Source organism: Bos javanicus, chromosome 19 (assembly GCF_032452875.1).
Source record: "Bos javanicus breed banteng chromosome 19, ARS-OSU_banteng_1.0, whole genome shotgun sequence".
NCBI classification, from domain to species: Eukaryota; Metazoa; Chordata; class Mammalia; order Artiodactyla; family Bovidae; genus Bos; species Bos javanicus.
This window is the reverse complement of record NC_083886.1, coordinates 11,442,817-11,462,071: the sequence shown is the minus strand read 5'-3', so window position 1 is coordinate 11,462,071 and position 19,255 is coordinate 11,442,817. Positions and strand designations below refer to the sequence as shown.

At 40.2% G+C, this 19,255-nt stretch overlaps 1 protein-coding gene across 4 annotated transcripts in view; it reads right to left on the bottom strand.

Moving 5' to 3' along the window:
- The window catches only part of PRR11 (proline rich 11), a 29,085-nt gene that overhangs the window by 9,157 nt on the left and 673 nt on the right, over nt 1–19,255 (bottom strand). For all 4 annotated transcript variants that reach the window (XM_061390167.1, XM_061390168.1, XM_061390165.1 and 1 more), the window contains exons 2-4: nt 7,666–7,798; nt 2,018–2,168; nt 1,468–1,590 (exon numbers count right to left, since the gene is read on the bottom strand). In XM_061390167.1, the coding sequence (XP_061246151.1) occupies nt 1,468–1,590; nt 2,018–2,168; nt 7,666–7,793 (402 nt within the window). In that variant the 5' untranslated portion in view covers nt 7,794–7,798. The remainder of the gene's footprint in view (nt 1–1,467; nt 1,591–2,017; nt 2,169–7,665; nt 7,799–19,255) is intronic.

Sequence of the window (19,255 nt, the reverse complement as noted above, 5' to 3'; positions counted from 1 at the left end):
TACAGGCTTCCAGGGATCAGGACTTGGACCAACTTTTTGGAGGGCCATCACTCAGCCCACGACAGATGGTATCCTCCCCATTTTTATCGATGCAGAAACTAAGGTCCGGGTTGTGGAGTGATTTGCCTTTTCTCTTTAGGCTAGATCACCTTCAGGTACAAATTCTGGAAGTAGAGGTATAGTCCCAGAAGTGTCTCTCTAAAACAATGAGCACAGTGTTTATTCTTTACATTTTAGACACTGAGAATAGGGGTCTTGCTTAGGGGAGTTTGGAGAGAGTGGATATCTATAGTTTTTTTCCTGCTTATCTCAGTCAAGAAGTTAGAAACCACACTGAGTATTTGAAAGAGGCGACAGGAACTTCCCTGGCAGCCCAGTGTTTAAGACTCTTGTCCTCCAATGCAGGGGGCATGAGTTCTATTCCTGGTCAGGGAACGAAGATCCCACATGCCTCAGGGTGCAGTCAAAAATTAAAAAAAAAAAAAACAACCTTCTTTGAAGAGGGGACATGTAGTATGGGGAAGAGTTTCTATACCATACTATGGAAGAGCTGAGAAGCACACCAAGGACAGTGAGGCAGTGCAGTCATTAGCGACAACAAAAGCCATAAACACCCTGAGACTGGAGGGTCAAAGGAAAGGGCAGTGTAACAGATCTCTGGAGCTAGGTTAACCCAGAGAATCAAGAAATATGGTGGACTTGACCTAGTGGGAGTGACTGAGGCAGCAATGACAGCCATTGCTGGAGAAACTGCCCAACACAGAGAACAAAGGGGAAAAATAATCTGTCTTCGTCTTCCTTGGGTCGGGAAGATCCCCTGGAGAAGGAATGGCTACCCACTCCAGTATTCTTGCCTGGGAGAATTTCATGGAGAGAGGAGCCTGGTGGGCTACAGTCCATAGGGTCACCAAGAATTGGATACGACTGAGGGGACTAACACACACACACACACACACACACACATGTATATGTGGCACTAGTGGTAAAGAACCTGTCTGCCAATGCAGGAGATATAAGAGATGTGAGTTCGATCTCTGGGTTGGGAAGATCCCCTGGAGGAAGACATGATGACCCATCCCACTCCAACATTCTTGCCTGGAAAATCCCATGGGCAGAGAAGCCCGGTGGGCTATGGTCCAGGGGCTGCAAAGAGTTGGATATGACTGAGCAACTAACACTTCCACTTTTCCCGCTCCTTCTAGCCTCTCATCAGTGTTTCCCATGAGTGCACACCGCGAGCCAGTGACATGGAGCTTAGGCAATGGTGCCTGCAGGCGTCAGCCCCCCTGCAATGCAGAGCAGAGCCTCTGCAGTTTAAGGAAGAAATCTGACAGCAAAGATGCCCAGAACTAGCACGAGCCTGTAGCCACTCTTCCTTCTAATGAAAGCACACTGGAGTTCCAATGCAGGACTAGCTCTTGCCCCCTTACCTAAATCTGGCTTTGTTTTTCATTTGATAACACTAACCTTCAGTGCTTCCTGGAGCTTGCATACTTCATTTTCCAAAACGCAAAACCGTTGTTTTAGACTACGAAGTTCTCGGTGGCAGAGACGGGATGGAAAGATGGTGTTTTTTAAAACTTCGAAACTCTGAAATTCACAAATAAAGACGTCTGACTCCGTTGAGCAATATGCTAAGGACAATATGATAAAGAAAATGCTACAATGTATGTTTTATAGAAGTGAAGGCAACAACAAGGATCTACTGTATAGCACAGGAAACTATATTCAATATCTTTTAATGATCTATAATGGAAAATAATGTGAAAAAGAATATATATGTGTGTGTGTGTAATTGAATCACTTTGCCGTATACCTAAGCTAACACAACATTGTAAATCAACTACATTTCAATATAAAAATTTTATTAAAAAAAGTGAAGACAGACATAAACACCTAACTTCATATTATGTGAGCTAAGCTCGAGTGTCTACTGACCTAAGCACACACACGTGAACACACATACGAAGTGTGTAGAAAAACCATAATGCTGAAAAAAGGTATGTCAAATCCATACCTGGGTCATGCAGCTCTGGCACCAGCTGTATATAGACCATACTCTATTTGTCAAAAGCTTTATTGCATTTGTAAAACTTGGAAATCTGAAGTTCCAGGAGAGTCTTAGCCAGCTTCTGCTAATGGGTATATCTGTTGAAGGAATAACCGCTCTGCAGGAAAGGCAAAATCAAACAAAGGGAAAACTCCTGAGTTGGCATTAACAGGCTCTAATTAAATAATTCTTAGCTTAGCACCTAAGAGTTGATGCTTTTCAACTGCGGTGTTGAAAAACACTCTTGAGTCCCTTGGACTGCAGGGAGATCAAACCAGTCCATCCTAAAGGAAACCAGTCCTGAATATTCATTGGAAGGACTGATGCTGAAGCTGAAACTTCAATACTTTGGCCACCTGATGCAAAGAACCAACTCATTGGAAAAGACCCTGATGATGGAAAAGACTGAAGGCAGGAGGAGAAGGGAATGAAAGAGGCTGAGATGGTTGAATGGCATCACCAATTTAATGTACATGAGTTTGAGCAAGCTCCGGGAGTTGGTGATGGACAGGGAAGCCTGGCGTGCAGCAGTCCATGGGGTCGCAAAGAGCTGGACACGACTGAATGACTGAACTGAATTGAATTAAATAGCAAGCTAGTTTTATAGTATGACTGACAGGCAGAGATTACTAAAAGTCAAATTTTTCATTTACTTCTAGAATTCCCAGCTTGACTTGTAGAACAAATATTTATTGAGTAAATAATAATAAATCAAATAACACACTAAATAAATGTGTCATAGATTCAGTAATGAACAAAATAGACAAAAATCCTGCCTTCATAGGCTTTACAAAGAGGGCTAAAAGAAAAATATATGTAAGCTACTTGATGTGGCAGCCTGGATGGGAGGGGATTGTGAGTGAGAATGGGTACATGTATATGTATGGCTGTGTCCCTTCACTATTCCCTGGAAGCTATCAGAACACTGTTAATCTGCTATATCCAAGTACAAACAAAAAAGTTTAAAAGAAAATAAATATATGTGGGTTGTTAGGTAGTGAACATCCATAACTGGGCATTGTTTTTCCTTTGGCTCTATCTCTTCATTCTTTCTGGAGTTATTTCTCCACTGATATCCAGTAGCATATTGGGCACCTACTGACCCGGGGAGTTCATCTTTCAGTGTCCTGTCTTTTTGCCTTTTCATACTGTTTATGGGGTTCTCAAGGCAAGAATACTGAAGTGGTTTGCCATTCCTTTCCCCAGAACAATACTGCATAGGAACCAGAGATTACCAAAAGCCAAAATTTTCATTTACTTCTAGAATTCCCAGTTTGACTTGTATAACAAATATTTATTGAGTAAATAAATGATAATAAATCAAATAACACACTAAATAAATATTTGTCATGAATGATCCATGAATCAAGGTAAATTGGAAGTGGTCAAACAGGAGATGGCCAGAGTGAACATCGACATTTTGGAAATCAGGAAAATAAAATGGACTGGAATGGGTGAATTTAACTCAGATGACCATTATATCTACTTCTGTGGGCAAGAATCCCTTAGAAGAAATGGAGTAGCCCTCATAGTCAACAAAAGAGTCTGAAATGTAGTACTTGGGTGCAATCTTAAAAATGACAGAGTGATCTGTTTGTTTCCAAGGCAAACCATTCACTATCACAGTAATCCAAGTCTATGCCCTAACCAGTAATGCTGAAGAAGCTGAAGTTGAATGGTTCTGTGAAGATCTACAAGACCTTCTAGAACAAACACATGCAAAAGATGTCCTCTTCATTACAGGGGACTGGAATGCAAAAGTAGGAAGTCAAGAGATACCTGGAGTAACAGGCAAATTTGGCCTTGGAGTACAAAATTAAACAGGGCAAAGGCTAACAGAGTTTTGCCAAGAGAACACATTGGTCATAGTAAACACCCTCTTCCAACATCACAAGAGAAGACTCTACACATGGACATCACCAGATGGCCAATATCAAAATCAGGTTGATTATATTCTTTGCAGCCAAAGATGGAGAAGCTCTATACAGTCAGCAAAAACAAGACTAGGAGCTGGCTGTGGTTCAGATCATGAACTCCTTATTCCCAAATTCAGACTTAAAGTGAAGAAAGTAGGAAAAACCACGAGACCATTCAGGTATAACCTAAATCAAATCCCTTACAATTATACAGTAGAAGTGACAAATAGATTCAAGGGATTAGATCCAACAGACAGAGTGCCTGAAGAACTATAGAAGGAGGTTCGTGGCACTGTATAGGAGACAGCGATCAAGTCCATACCCAAGAAAAAGAAATGCAAAAAGGCAAAATGGTTTTCTGAGGAGGCCTTACAAATAGCTGAGAAAAGAAGAGAAGCGAAAAGCAAAGGAGAAAAGGAAAGATATATTCATCTGAATGCAGAGTTCCAAAGAATAGCAAGGAGAGACAAGAAAGCCTTCCTCAGCGATCAACGCAAAGAAATAGAGGAAAACAATAGAATGGGAAAGACTAGGGATCTCTTCAAGAAAATTAGAGATACCAAGGGAACATTTCATGCAAAGATGGGCTCAATAAAGGACAGAAATGGTATGGACCTAACAGAAGCTGAAGATATTAGAAGAGGAAACAAGAATAAAGAGAACTGTACAAAAAAGATCTTCGTGACCCAGATAACCATGATGGTGTGATCACTCACCTAGGGCCAGACATCCTGGAATGTGAAGTCAAGTGGGCCTTAGGAAGCATCACTATGATCAAAGGTAGTGGAGGCAACGGAATCCCAGCTGAGCAATTTCAAGTCCTAAAAGATGATGCTGTGAAAGTGCTGCACTCAATATGCCAGCAAATTTGGAAAACTCAGCAGTGGCCACAGGACTGGAAAAGGTCAGTTTTCACTCCAATCCCAAAGAAAGGCAATGACAAAGAATGCTCAAACTACCACACAATTGCACTCATCTCACATGCTAGTAAAGTAATGCTCAAAATTCTCCAAGCCAGGCTTCAGCAGTACGTGAGCCATAAACTTCTGGATATTCAAGCTGAATTTAGAAAAGGCAGAGGAACCAGAGATCAAATTGCTAACATACATTGGATCATCAAAAAAGCAAGAGGGTTCCAGGAAAACATCTACTTCCGCTTTACTGACTATGCCAAAGCCCTTGACTGTGTGGATCACAATAAACTGTGGGAAATTTTTCAAGAGATGGAAATACCGGACCACCTTACCTGCCTCCTGAGAAATCTGTATGCAGATCAGGAAGCAACAGTTAGAACTGGACATGGAACAACAGAGTCGTTCCAAATAGGAAAAGGAGTACGTCAAGGCTGTATATTGTCACCCTGCTTATTTAACATATATGCAGAGTACATCATGAAAAATGCCAGGCTGGATGAAGCACAAGCTGGAATCAAGATTGCCGGCTAAAATATAAATAACCTCAGATACACAGATGACACCACCCTTATGGCAGAAAGCAAAGAAGAACTAAAAGGCCTCTCAATGAAAGTGAAAGAGGAGAGTGCAAAAGTTCGCTTAAAACTCAACATTCAGAAAACTAAGATCATGGCATCTTGTCCCATCACTTCATGAAAATAGATGGGGAAACAATGGAAACATTGACAGACTTTAATTTTTTGGGCTCCAAAATCACTGCAAATGGTGACTGCAGCCGTGAAATTAAAAGACACTTGTTCCTTGGAAGAAAAGTTATGACCAACCTAGACAGCATGCCAAAAAGCAGAGACATTATTTTGCCAGCAAAGGTCCATCTAGTCAAAACTATGGCTTTACCAGTAGTCCTGTACGGATGTGAGAGTTGGAGTATAAAGAAAGCTGAGTGCCAAAGAATTCATGCTTCTGAACTGTGGTGTTGGAGAAGACTCTTGAGAGTCCCTTGGACTGCAAGAAGGTCAAACCAGTGCATCCTAAAGGAAATCAGTCCTGAATATTCATTGGAAGGACTGATGCTGAAGCTGAAGCTCCCATACTCTGGCTACCTGATGCAAAGAACTGACTCATTGGAAAAGACCCTGATGCTGGGAAAGATTGAAGGCAGGAGGAGAAGGGGATGACAGAGGATGAGACAGTTGGATGGCATCACTTACTCAATGTACATGAGTTTGAGCAAGCTCTGGGAGTTGGTGATGGACAGGGAGGCCTGGCATGCTGCAGTTCAGGGGGTCACAAAGAGTGAGACACGAGTGAGCAACTGAACTGAATTCAGGTAGTGAACAATGCTAAGGAGAAAAAGATAAAGCAAGATAGCAGGAATGTGAAATGTTGCCTGGAGGTGAACATTTCAATAGGGTAATCATAGAATGTCTCACTGAGAAGATGGCTTTTGAGAGCAAACCTCAACGGAATAAACTAGCAAAGCAAATCTTTGGGGCAAAGACCATTCCAGACAAGGGTAACAGTAAGTGCAAAGGCCCTGGGGTGGGTGCCTGTCTGAGGTGTTTGAGGAGTAGCAAGGAGGCTGGATGACTAGGGTAGAAAGAAGGAGGGAAGAGGATTAATGGATAATGTGAACCAGACCATAAAGGCCTTGTGGATTATACAAAGAACTTTCATTGTAGAAGACCAATATGACATGATTTTAGTAGGCTCACTTTGAATGCTGTGTTGAAATACACTGCAGAGGGGGCAAGGGCAGAATAGGAAGGCCAGTTGGGGGACTTTTGCAACATTCAGGAAAGAGAGGAATCAAGGATGGTATCATGGTTACTGATTTTTTGAGTCTGTTTCAAAATTTTTTCTGTAAAGAGACCTTTAAAAACAAAGTGTATAAAGTATGTTATTGTGAAAACCACCACCCTAGAGTTTTTAGACATCAGAGTCTCTTTTAATAACACATTTAAGCCCTGAGTCCCAGAGAATAAACAACCGAACTTTACCAAAACGAAGGTTTAAGTTCCAGCTGTATACCCCTCTTTTATCACTTAGTTACCAGATTTATACAACTGAGTAGGAAAGTAGAAAATAGTTACTGTACAAAGAGCCAGCTCATTAGAAAAGACCCTGATTCTGGGAAAGATTGAGGGCAGGAGGAGAAGGGGACGACAGAGGGTGAGATGGTTGGATGGCATCACCTACCTACTCAGTGGATATCAGTTTGAGCAGACTCTGGAAGATGGTGAAGGACTTAGCAACAGAACAACAACAAAACTTCAAACACAATTCCTTGAGATTTTTTACTTCGTTTGAACTCTTTTTTTTTTTAATAATTAATTTTTATTTATTCGGCTGCACCAGGTCTTAGCTGCAGCACACAGGATCTTAGCTCTTCATCGTGGTTTGTGGGTTCTTTAGTTGTGGCCTGTGAACTCTTAGTTGCCACATGTGGGATCTAGTTCCCAGAACAGGGATTGAATCTAGGCCCCTAGAGTTCTAGCCACTGGGCCACTGGGGTAGTCCCTCGTTTGAACTCTTAAACTATGGTTGCCACATGAAAATCAGGATGCTCAGCTAAAATTTAATTTCAGATAAAGGATGAGTAAGTACTAAAAAATAATTTTTTGAGTGTATTTCAAATGTTGCACGGACAATACAAAAAAATCATTCATTGGTTATCTGAAATTCAAATTAAGTGGCGTTCTGTATTTTTCGTTGACACATCTGGTGACTTGCTCCCAAACTTATCAGATTTTTAATATTTTGTCTGTTCCACATCATGCCTTACCTTTCTGGTGAGGGTGGCGGAGGAGGAGGTGTAACTAGCTTAGACTGGAGGTGAGAGGCTTCTTTTCTTTTGAATAATCTTTTCGCTTTGGCTTTTAACTTTCTTCTTCGCTGCTTGAATTTGGGCATGGTTTCTGTAGAGAAAATATTTACATTTTTTATTGAAGAATAATACACAGAAAAAAATACAATTTTTGACTGTAGAGGTCAATGCATTATCACAAAATGAACACATCCTTGTAACCACCATCTTGGTTAGCAAACAGATCACCGCCAGCAATCCAGAAGTCCGCCTGAAGCAGGAGATAGAGGGACCCAAGGCTGAGCCGCTGGACTCTGCCACTGGTTGACAGATATTACTTTTCTTTTCTTTTTGGCTGCCCTGGGTGTTTGTTGTGGCACACGGGGGCGTCTCTATTCGCAGCAAGCAGGCTTAGTTGCCCTGCAGCATGTGAGATCTTAGCTCCCCAACCAGGGACTGAACCTCTGTGCCTTGCATTAGAAGACAGATTCTCAACCACTGGGTCACCAGGGAAGTCCTGACAGATGTTTCAAGATAATGGCAGGAGCTAGGAAGAGTTGAGTGCTGTTTAGATAAAAGATAAAAGAGACCACATCTTTCTCATTCTTGAGGTCAAGGAGGCTCCTAAGCTATACATGTGCAGAAAAGATCCTCAGGGGAAGGGGAGCCAGACCATATTATGTTCTGTAATGCAGTAAAGCACTAAGTCCACATTTGTAACTTCTCAGAGGCTCTTGCACTGGAATCCTTTTTAGCTAAATGATGCACATGCATACAAGGGAGGGCCTTGTATGTTGCTGTTCAGTCGCTAAGTTGTATCCAACTCTGCGACCCCATGGACTGCAGCAGGCAGGGGATCCCTGTCCTTCACTATCTCCTGCAGTTTACTCAAACTCATGTCCATTGAGTCAGTCATGCCATCCAACCATCTCATCCTCTGTCTCCCCTTCTCCTGTCCTCAATCTTTCCCAGCATCAGGGTCTTTTCCAATGAAGGGAGGGCCCTGCACCAGACTAAATAGAGACTCAAAGTCAAAGCAAGATGATTGGCCAGACGACACCAGGCAGAACTGACCCTGTATAAGCAATTTAATCCACCTCGAAAGTGTGCAGCTTTCTATCTCTCTGAGCCTGCCTGTGCTTTCTCTGCATGTATCTTCTCTCCTAATAAGCAAGTTACTTGCCTCACTGCTTTTTACCTCTTTGCTGAAATCTTTCTTCAAAGCAGACAAGTGCCAGGGTGAGCGCTGCGGCCCAGGTTCAGTCCTTGGTCAGGGAACTGAGGTCCCACTTCAGGTCATCATAGGCTGTGGCAACCCCACCGCCACCTGAGACCACCCTGAACTGGGGGAAAAGTTAAACTCAGATCTAAACTATCTCTGAAGATACCTTGGCTTTGGCATTATGTTACTCTAATTTTGTTTTGGTTTTGTTTTGCTATTCTTTGTTCAGTCAAGTAAATTTCTTCATAATGGAATCAAGCAGGACCTTGCAGGGCCTTCCCAATGCAAAAGGCCTTTTTTGTCTCCTTTGTCTTGTTTGTAGAAAAAAGGCTTCAGTCTCCCAGATGTTCCTCAAGTTCCAAAGAGCAAACAGCTACTAATCAGAGAAGTGAGGGAATGCAGAATCAAAGGAAAAGCAGTCAAGCAAAAAAAGTAATAAGAGCTTAAACAATAGTTCAGAGATAAAACAGTCACAAAACTAATTCTTCTTCATGGGATATATATAACAACTGATGCATATCTTTGTGTTGTCTTGCAGAAACTAAGGACACCCCTGCACCCCGCCAAACCAGGGAAAAGATGGTGACTATATGCTAACCACAAGCACTTAGACCCCAAACTGGTTAGAACCATAAATGTTGATGATTAAGATTCCCTAAACATCACCTTATTACCTTACCACCAAGCAAATAGAAGAAAGTCCACCAGCTGAGCAGGCACCCTATGACCCTCAGCTTTAATGTTGCCTTTACAAATCTTTGCCTGGGTTTCCCTGGAGGTTCAGTAGTTAAAAGACTTTGCACTGCAGGGTGTGTGGTTTTTTCCCTGGTCAGGGAATTCCCACATGCCATGTGCAGTAAGACCAAAAAAAAAAAAAAAAAATCCTTGCCAGAAAGCCAGTGAGGAGTTCAGATCTTTTGAGCATTAGCTGCCCTTTCTCCTCGTTTGTTATCCTGCAATAAACACTGAAGTTTCCTTCACCACAATGCAGGGTCAGTTGATGAGCTGCGCTCTGAGTTGGGCAAGTGGATCTGAATTTGGTTTGGTAACAATAACAGAGAAGATGAAATGGCAATAGTGGGGTAGTGTCAGTTTTTAAAAAGGAAGTAAATTTCTTTGCTGGTAACATTTACTGAGCATCCATGGAACTTGGTGGGGTTGGTAGTGAAAGAAAAACAAAACTAACTTTTTACTTTATTTACTTTTAGGCACCTTCACATACACTTTTTCAGTGAATCTTCATTGTTGTGCAAGGTATTTTCCCTGAGTAAGAGAATTTTCATTACCATTTAGATCAGAATAAATCGAGGCTTAGAAAGATGAAATGATTTATCCAATGGAATGCACTAAAGCATTAAGTTCAAATCTGTAAGTTTCCAGAGACCATGTTCGTCCTAATACACTGTGATGCAGTAGTAGAACAGGTGATATACAAGATAATAATAACTACCCCAAATCTAAGATATGGGTGTTTCAAAACATTTATTTTAAAACACTTTTAAACACTCATATATTGATATCAGTGAGTGTTATCCCTGGTGGCTCAGTGGTAAAGAATCTGCCTGCAAGTCAGGAGATGCAGATTGGATCCCTGAGTCGGAAGATCCCCTGGAGGAGGGCATGAAAACCCACTCCAGTATTCTTGCCTGGAGAATCCCAGGGAAAGAGGAGCTTGGCAGGCTGCAGTCCATAGGGTCATACAGAGTTGGATACAGGTTAGGTGACTTCTCAGCACAGCATATTGATATCAAGGGGCGAAAGAGGGGTGGGAGATGAATTGAGAGATTGGGATTGACATATATACACTACTATGCATAGAACTGATAACTAATGAGAACTTTAGTTACTCTAAAGGAACTCTACTCAAGGCTCTGTGGTCACCTAAATGGGAAGGAAACCCCCAAAAAGAGAGGATATATGTATATGTATAGCTGATTCACTCTGGCGTACAGCACACAGTAAGACAACATTGTAAAACAACTATACTACAAAAAATTAATTAAAAAAATAAACACTAACTAGTAGATTTAGATTTTAATTCAAATCCTTTTCGGAAGAAAATTAAGTCAGAGCTGGCTTGACGTGAAGAAGGGCTTTGCTTGTTTTATTTGTTGCTACCTGAGGAACAAAGATGTCCTTATTCAAGCAGCAGAACTAAAAATGGTCTCAAGGGCTGGGCCTCCTTCTCTTCAAACCTACATTTGAATAGGAACAATTGGTCTTTAAAATACACATTCATTCCACATTTGTTCACGCTGTAACCCTCCAGCACTTGGTATGCAGCTCTAGGCTTGCTAAGCTCTCAGATTCCAAGGACTGAAGAACCTCCCCCAGCCCCACCGTGGGTATTCAAGACTAAGAAATGCTTTAGTCCCAAGAAAATTGGACTTATAGAGGCCACCCTTCATGGCAGTGGGTGACAGAGCGTGTATCAACAACCATTATAGGAGTAAAGATTCTCGATAGCATCTTATTTAACTAAGTGCCAGGCCTCAGATTAACAACATTTTTCTTAATTGAAAGGCTTGGGAGACATACCTCAAGATAGCTGATTTCATATTTATTATATCACTTTTCCTTTCCATTGAAGTAATGAAGGAAGGCTAAACAGGGATTGTTAAACACAAGGGATGTCTAAGATTGATTAAAAAAAAAAAACGTAAAGCAAAAATACTCTGAATGAAGATATTTAGGAAAGCCTCAGGAAGCAACAAAAAACTTATGGTTGCTAGAAAAGAAGTTAAACCTCATCAAATCCATGGCCAAGACTATTTCATGAAGAAACCTCTATCCAAGGCACAGAGTTCACTGACTGGGATTCCCCTGGCTCTGAGATTTCCACAGTAACCTCCCCTCGCTGTCTTTCAGCAGCTCCTTCACAGCCCTCCTCCTCTGTTGCTGTTCCCTCTCTTGCCTTGACGTCTTTTGTTAGGGATCAGACTGACAAAGAGAACTGGCCTCCTGCTTCCCTTTTTCCTATATTCACCAATCCCTCAGTTATGAAAACAGACTTTAAAAGGAGCTGGACATTCTGGTTAAACTTGGTGGATTGACTCTCTACCTCAACCTGTGCTTTAATGATGTGCTGGGATTGGTACTTACTGTTACATTTTTAGGAAGTCTGTGAGCCAGTTGTTAAATCTACCATTTAAATTATATAAACTTATAATTAAATTTAGATTTTAGGTAATTTAGATTTTAAAAGGTATTTATAAGTATACAAAACTCAGCATTCCTAAAGGTTTTACTAATATGTATGCTCTTAAAGTTTTTAACTTATTTTCTCTATATAGTGAAAATGCTTTAGATATATTACTGCTCATTTCCTCCCAATGCCACATTCAAGGACTTCACACTGGAAACTTAAAAACTGGCCATGATGGGAGAATTTATAGCATGGCTATTATAAAAAGGGAAGTGAAGTCACTCAGTCATGTCCGACTCTTTGCAACCCCATGGACTGTAGCCCACCAGGCTCCTCCATCCTTGGAATTTTCTAGGCAAGAGTACTGGAGTGGGTTGCCATTTCCTTCTCCAAGGGATCTTCCTAACCCAGGGATCAAACATCCATCTCCTGCATTGACAGGCAGATGCTTTACCATCTGAGTCACCAGGGAATCCCTATTATAAAACACTACAAATTTGGGAATCCCCTGGCAGCCCAGTGGTTAGGATTCCACATTTCCACTGTAGGGAGCATGGCTTTGATACCTGGTAGGGGAACTAAGATCCCTCAAGCTTCAGGGTCAAAAACAAACAAACAAACAAACACAAACCCCTACAAATTAGGGCTTGATTTATTATTTTTGTTCACTTTTGAGAAAGTGATGAGGACTTCCCTGGCAGTCCAGTGTTTAAGACTGTGTTCCAACGCAGAGGGTATGGGTTTGACACCAGGTCAGGGAACTAAGATCCCATACGCTGTGCAACATGGCCAATAAATAAATAAACGAGTAAAAAAAGTGATAGAAAATGTTAATAGGGCAGATTAAACTTAAGAGTATATCTTGTCTGTAGTCATTACATCTTGAACAGCGGAAAAATTGAGGAGTATTACTCTAGTATTTGAAAATGATTATTTATCAGAAATTGCTTACTGAAATGAAGTCCCAACATACATCTTTGTGTTTCACATTTGTCTTACTTCACAGAGTAAATGAAAATATTAACCAAGATTCATATCAGGACTAAGCTTGTTCATAGACTGCAACCATAGGTTGGTTACAAATGAAGTCTATTAAAAAAATCAATAATAGCATTTTGTGAGAATCAATTGGCTATATAAAATTTATAAGAAAAGGTGTACTCCCTTCTGAAACATCATGAAAAAGACAGTAAAGGAATAAAAAAGGCATAAACTCATAGGACAAAGAATAGGAACAGACACTATAATAGATGATACATGTGAACTGAATCCTGGAAAATGGAACAGTGGTAACTGACTTGGCAGAACAGAGGAAAGCTGAGGCTTGACTGGATGGTAGAGAAGCCAACAGGAAGCAAGACAAATCCCAGAACTCGGAGAAGTTTCAGACTTGAAAGCACCAAGTCCCTTTGAAGGTTTGGATCGGCTTAATTGGATTAATTGAAAATCTTAACGACTGGATAGGCCTTTGACATCTTCCCTCCAGTCCATGCAGCCAGGCAGTGTCCTGGTTTTCATTTTATGGACAGGTCTATTCTCTGGAGAAGTTAGAGTTGCTGAATTTGGGTCACTAGGCATAGCAGGGTCATGTCTATGTCACTATTCAGAAGACAGGGGATGGTCCTGAACTGAAAAGTGAGACACTCAATTCCCTTCCTCAGCTCAGCTCCCCAAATACAAGCCACCCAAATTTAATTCCTGGCCTCAAAACCCCACACTTCTCACTCCTCCTGGAGGAGACTAGATTCTCTCCAGGGAAACTGGCTTTAGCTTGACAATATCCACATCCGCTACTTTGAGCTGCCAACCAACTATCTTTTTTGTGTCTTCCTTTGACATATAATAGCCAACATCATCAATCATTTTAGGATGAGTCTTAAATATGAAGAATAGAGACCAAAATAAACAGAGAGGGAAATGGAAAGAATGTAGAAAGTAGAAGAAAACTTGAAAAAAAAATAAAAAAACTTCAGAAAACGATATGGATAAGGATGGAGGAAAGGAAGGAGAGGGTGAGATGAATGGAGAGAGTAGTATGGAAGCATATATACTAACATATGTAAAATACACAGCCAAAGGAAATTTGCTGTATGACTCAGGGAACTGAAACTGGGGCTCTGTAACAACCTAGAGGGAAGGGACACATGTACACCTATGGCTAATTCATGTTGATACATGACAGATATCAAACCAGTATTGTAAAGCAATCATCAATCAATTAAAAATAAATTTAAAAAAGGATCAAGGCCCCCCCAAAAATTCGAGATCTTGCATTCTTGAAAAAGGAAAAGAAAGTTTTTAAAATTAAAAATAGTAGAAATTTAAAAAATGTAACAGAACAGTTTGAAGATTAAAGTTTTAGATGAGAACAGAAAAAAATGGAGAGAATTTTATCAAATAAACAATACAAAAATATTCCCCAGAACTGAAGAACTTGAATTTCCAGATTGAAATTATACTGAAATTATTCAGCATAATTTGAATAAAGATGCACATTGAGGCATGCCATCATTTAGAACACCAGAAGCAAAGAGGATATTCTAAAAGCTTCCAGAGGTAACACAGCCTAGATACAGAGGACTGAGAATAGAATGACATCTATAACAGCCACCCTGCAATTCTGACGGAGAATGTTTACAATCCCATACCTGGCCAAAATTTCAGTCAAGTGTGAGAACAGAAGTGAGATAATAATGGGAATTTCCAGGATAATGGTGACCATAAGTCCTTGGAAGACAGTTTTGTAGCGGGCCCAGGGCAGGGGTCAGCGAACCTTTCCTGTGAAGGGCTAGATAATAAATATTTTAGGCTTTACAAGGCATCTGATCTCTGCTACAATCACTCAACTCTGCGTCAAAACAGCCATGGACAATGACTGTGGCTGTAATCCAATAAATGTTATTTATGGCTATTGAAATTTGAATTTCATAGAGTTTTCATATATCACAAAGTATTATTCTTCTTTTGATTTTTTTCCCACCTACTACAAATTGTAAAAACCATTCTTAGCTCATAAGACCTAGTAAAATAAGCAAGTGTAACAGAGGGCTTCAGCAGGGAAAAAAAAAAGGAAATAGATAAATTACCTAGTGCATTTGAATATTTTGAGTGGAGTTTATTATTTTTCTGTAAAGTTTGGCCAGGTTACTGAGAAGTGCTTAAAAAAATAAATATATAAACAATGTCTAGGAAAAAGTTGTATAAGAAAATAAATGAAATCATAGTTAACATGTAATGATCAGCTGTTACACAATATTTTATAGGATAAACATTGAGTATTTAATTAAAAATTATGACATAGGATACTATAAAACTCTTAGAGGAACACATAAGCAGAACACTCTTGACACAAATGACAGCCAAAAATTATGACACAGGTATATTGGGAAGACAGAAGAAAGTAGAAATTAGCAGTTCTCTAAATTTATACAGAGGTTAACTTTGAGGGGAAAAAGAAACAGTACAATATTATAAACATATTACTTAGAAACATGGAGGTAAACACCAGAAAACAATCACAAAAGTGGATAATGTTGCCTTTGGGCAAATGGGAACCAAGATTATAGACAGAGGACTCAGAGGACTACTATTTCTTGTTTGTGTGTTTCTTTCTAATAAGCCTTGAAGTGGTATTGGACAGTTAACCTTTGGCATATACTATTAGCTGGAAAAACAGCACCCTTCTGAGAGTGGGTCATCTCTTTCTAGCCATTTCCTGGTGGTTGTTCCAGTGCCTATGCATTCAGATCTCTAAAGAATTCTACATATTCCAATGTATATCATTTGGGAAATTATTTTTTGATGAAAAAAAAATCTAGGAGTGAAATAATATTTTCCCTTATCTCTTCTGTATGTGTGTGTCCTGGGCCCTGGGTCATTATTACTATCTAATAGCCTTCTAATTAAATATAGTAATTGACACAAGTAGAGAATTAAAAGACTATGTCTTATCTGTCAGGATAGAGAGATCCAGTCTGAGATATTTTCTAGATTAACTGTATAAAAAAATCATCATAGCTTTTCCAAAATTAAAAGATAATGAATTCTCACCTCAATTAGGACAGAGGATTGAGCAAGCTAAGGTTTCTTTTACTATCATTGCTTTATTAAAAGCTTTAGATACTCTGTAGAGGATAACTGTTCAATTAACAGAGTATATAGCAATCTAGATGAGACATGTACTGTCCCTTTTCCAAAAGGGTAATGAGACTTACAAATTCTTTTTGATAGATTAGGTGGGATTCCAACTGCTAACACTAGATAGAAACTCATTCTTTCATGATGATTCAAAGCATTTTTCTTATTTTTTTAAATTGAAAAATACACTTCCATTTTACTTACTTTGCTTTGAAAAGAATTTAGGGTCAATTAAAAAAAAAAGCCTGTACCACAACATAATAAAAAAAAAAGTGAAGAAATAAGAATATTCCATTATAGAATAGACTATATTAAAAAAGTATTCATATACACTAATCAGAAATATTTCTCTAAGTCGTCCTGTCCCTTCTCCTTACCATCACTCCCCTTTCTGTCTTCTGTCTTCAGTTGACGTCACTATTCCCTGGGCTCTCCCTTGTTTTTGTCTTTTGATATAGTCTATTTTCCCCTACTCTTTTTTTTCGCTTGTACTGGGTCTTTGTTGCTGCATAGGCTTTTCTCTAGTTACAGAGAGCAGGGGCTACTTTTGAGTTGAGTGTGAGGGTGTCTCATTGTGGTGGCTTCTCTTGTTGCAGAGCACAGGTTCTAGGCACATGGGCTTCAGTGGCTACAGCATGTGGGCTCAGTAGTTGCTGCTCCCGGGCTCTAGAGCACAGGCTCAATAGTTGTGGTGCACGGATTCAGTTGCTCCTTGGCATGTGGGTTCTTCCCAATTAGAGATTGAACCTGTGTCTCCTACATTGGCAGGTGGATTCTTTACCACTGAGCCACCTGGGAAGCCCTCCTCTACTCTCAACTTTGAAAAATTTCAAACCTTGAGAAAATTTATAAGAACAGCATAATTAACATTCATATCACTCACATAGATTCACCAATTGTTATTGGTTAGCTATTTCTCTTTATAGGGGTATATGTGTAATGTATAATGTATGCTATATAATACATATAGATAACCACGTGCACGTGTGCCAAGCTGCTTCAGTTGTGTCCAACTCTTTTCGACCCTATGAACCGTAGCCTGCCAGGCTTCTCTGTCCATGGGATTCTGCAGGCAGTAACACTGGAGTGGGTTGCCATGCCCTCCTCCAGATCTTCCTGACCCAGGGATCAAACCTGCTTCTCTTATGTCTCCCGCATTGGCAGGCGGCTTCTTCACCATTAGTGCCACCTGGGAAGCCCCATCTAACCATGTATTTATACATAATTTATGTAATTTTTATATATTACACACACACCCCTATACAGAAAAATAACAGTTGGTGTATCTAGGTGCATGATATATGACTGTTTATGATCCACTAGGTCCTGTGGTAGGTAGGGGATACAATTGTGAGGAAGACCAACATTTCCTGTCCTTATGGAATGTTTACTGGATGTTTACATCATCTCTTTTGTGCCTCCATAGCACTCCTTTTTACACACCCTTATTATGACATTTATTACATAACACTGTAGTTTTTGCTTACACGTTTGTCACCCCACTGGACTGTGAGATATTTCAAGGGTAGGATAAATTTTATTCATCTCTTTCCTCGGGATTTAAAGTATAGCAGGCATTAAGTAATGTTGCATTCAATAAATGAATGGAAGAAATCCTGCTATGTGCTATCTAGCAAGTGTTTTCTATTTTGATTAAGAATACACTTTAATACAATTCTGAAAAATCTCTTGGTGAAGGAGTTTTTTAGTTCTTCAAATCATACCACCTTCATATGGTTAAAGGATGGGTCCAAAAGTATTTCCAGTACAAAGATGGAATCAATAGTAGAGAGAGAATTACACTCTTCCACAAGAGCTGCTAAGGCTGCTAGAAAGTCGCTTCAGTCGTGTACGACTCTGTGCGATCCCACAGACGCCAGCCCACCAGGCTCCGCTCACCCTGGGATTTTCCAGGCAAGAGTACTGGAGTGGGTTGCCATTGCCTTCTCCGCCACAAGAGCAGGCACTGCTACTAAAACTCCACCCTGTGATACAAAAAAATGCTTTTGGTCTGGGGGTACTTTTAAAGCATGGCAGCAATGGAAATTGAAATAAAGTCCTGTGTCTAATTTATAATGAAAACGAATGCCTGGTTTTTTGTTCTTTTTCTTGTTTCTCTTTTGGTCTAGCCCAACAATAAGTAATGAAAGTCAGGTTCCTTGAGGCACAACTTTTAGATGAACACCACTGTTCATCTGCTGTTCTGAATTACCTTCCAGGGTAAAATGACTTTTACCGATTATATTGATACAGACCCCAGGGACCACAGACCACTGGATTCAAGACCCCTAGACTGCAGACAATTAAGATGATTAATCTCAGCTCCTTTGTTCTTCCCCTTAAAAACCCAGAACTCAGAGACCAAGTTGGAGTGAATCTGAGACTTGTCTCCCACTTCCATGCTTGGTTTCCTATAATAAAAACCTTACTTTGCGGCAAACTCTCCCAGTCACAGTTTGGCTTTCTGCTCTGCAGACACAGGAGCCTTTTGGCTTTCTGCGCTGCAGACACAGGAGCCCTTCGTTCGGTTTAAAAATGACAATTGCGTTTCTTTAACATCTTACTAAAACACATTTTAAAGGAAAAATGTGTTTACATTCCCACAAACAACTTTTAGTCAATCACTTTCCATTATCAGTTCAATTGATTCCTCTTGAGAAGCCACAGGGCTATTTTTGGTACTTGCTTATTTATGTTGTGCAGCATTGCTATTTGTTAGCTCCAGTCTTGTTTTTCTAAAGAGGCTGCGGCTTCCTAAAGCTTAGCCCAGCACAGTACTAAGCACAAAGAAAACAGGTCACACTTTTAAAGCCGATACTCTCACAGAACATAGGGCGATATTAAGACTATATCGAGGAACACCGTATTACTCCTTGTCAAAAAATGTACGTTCTCAAAGTGCATAGGAATCGGAGGTCTTGTTAAAATGTATATTCTGATTCAGTAGGTCTGGGTGGAGCCAGATAATCTGCATTTTAAATAAGAACCCAAGTGATGCACAAGCAGTTGGTCCGCGAACCACATTTTGAGCAGCAAATACATGCACAGGAATGTGCTAAAGGAAG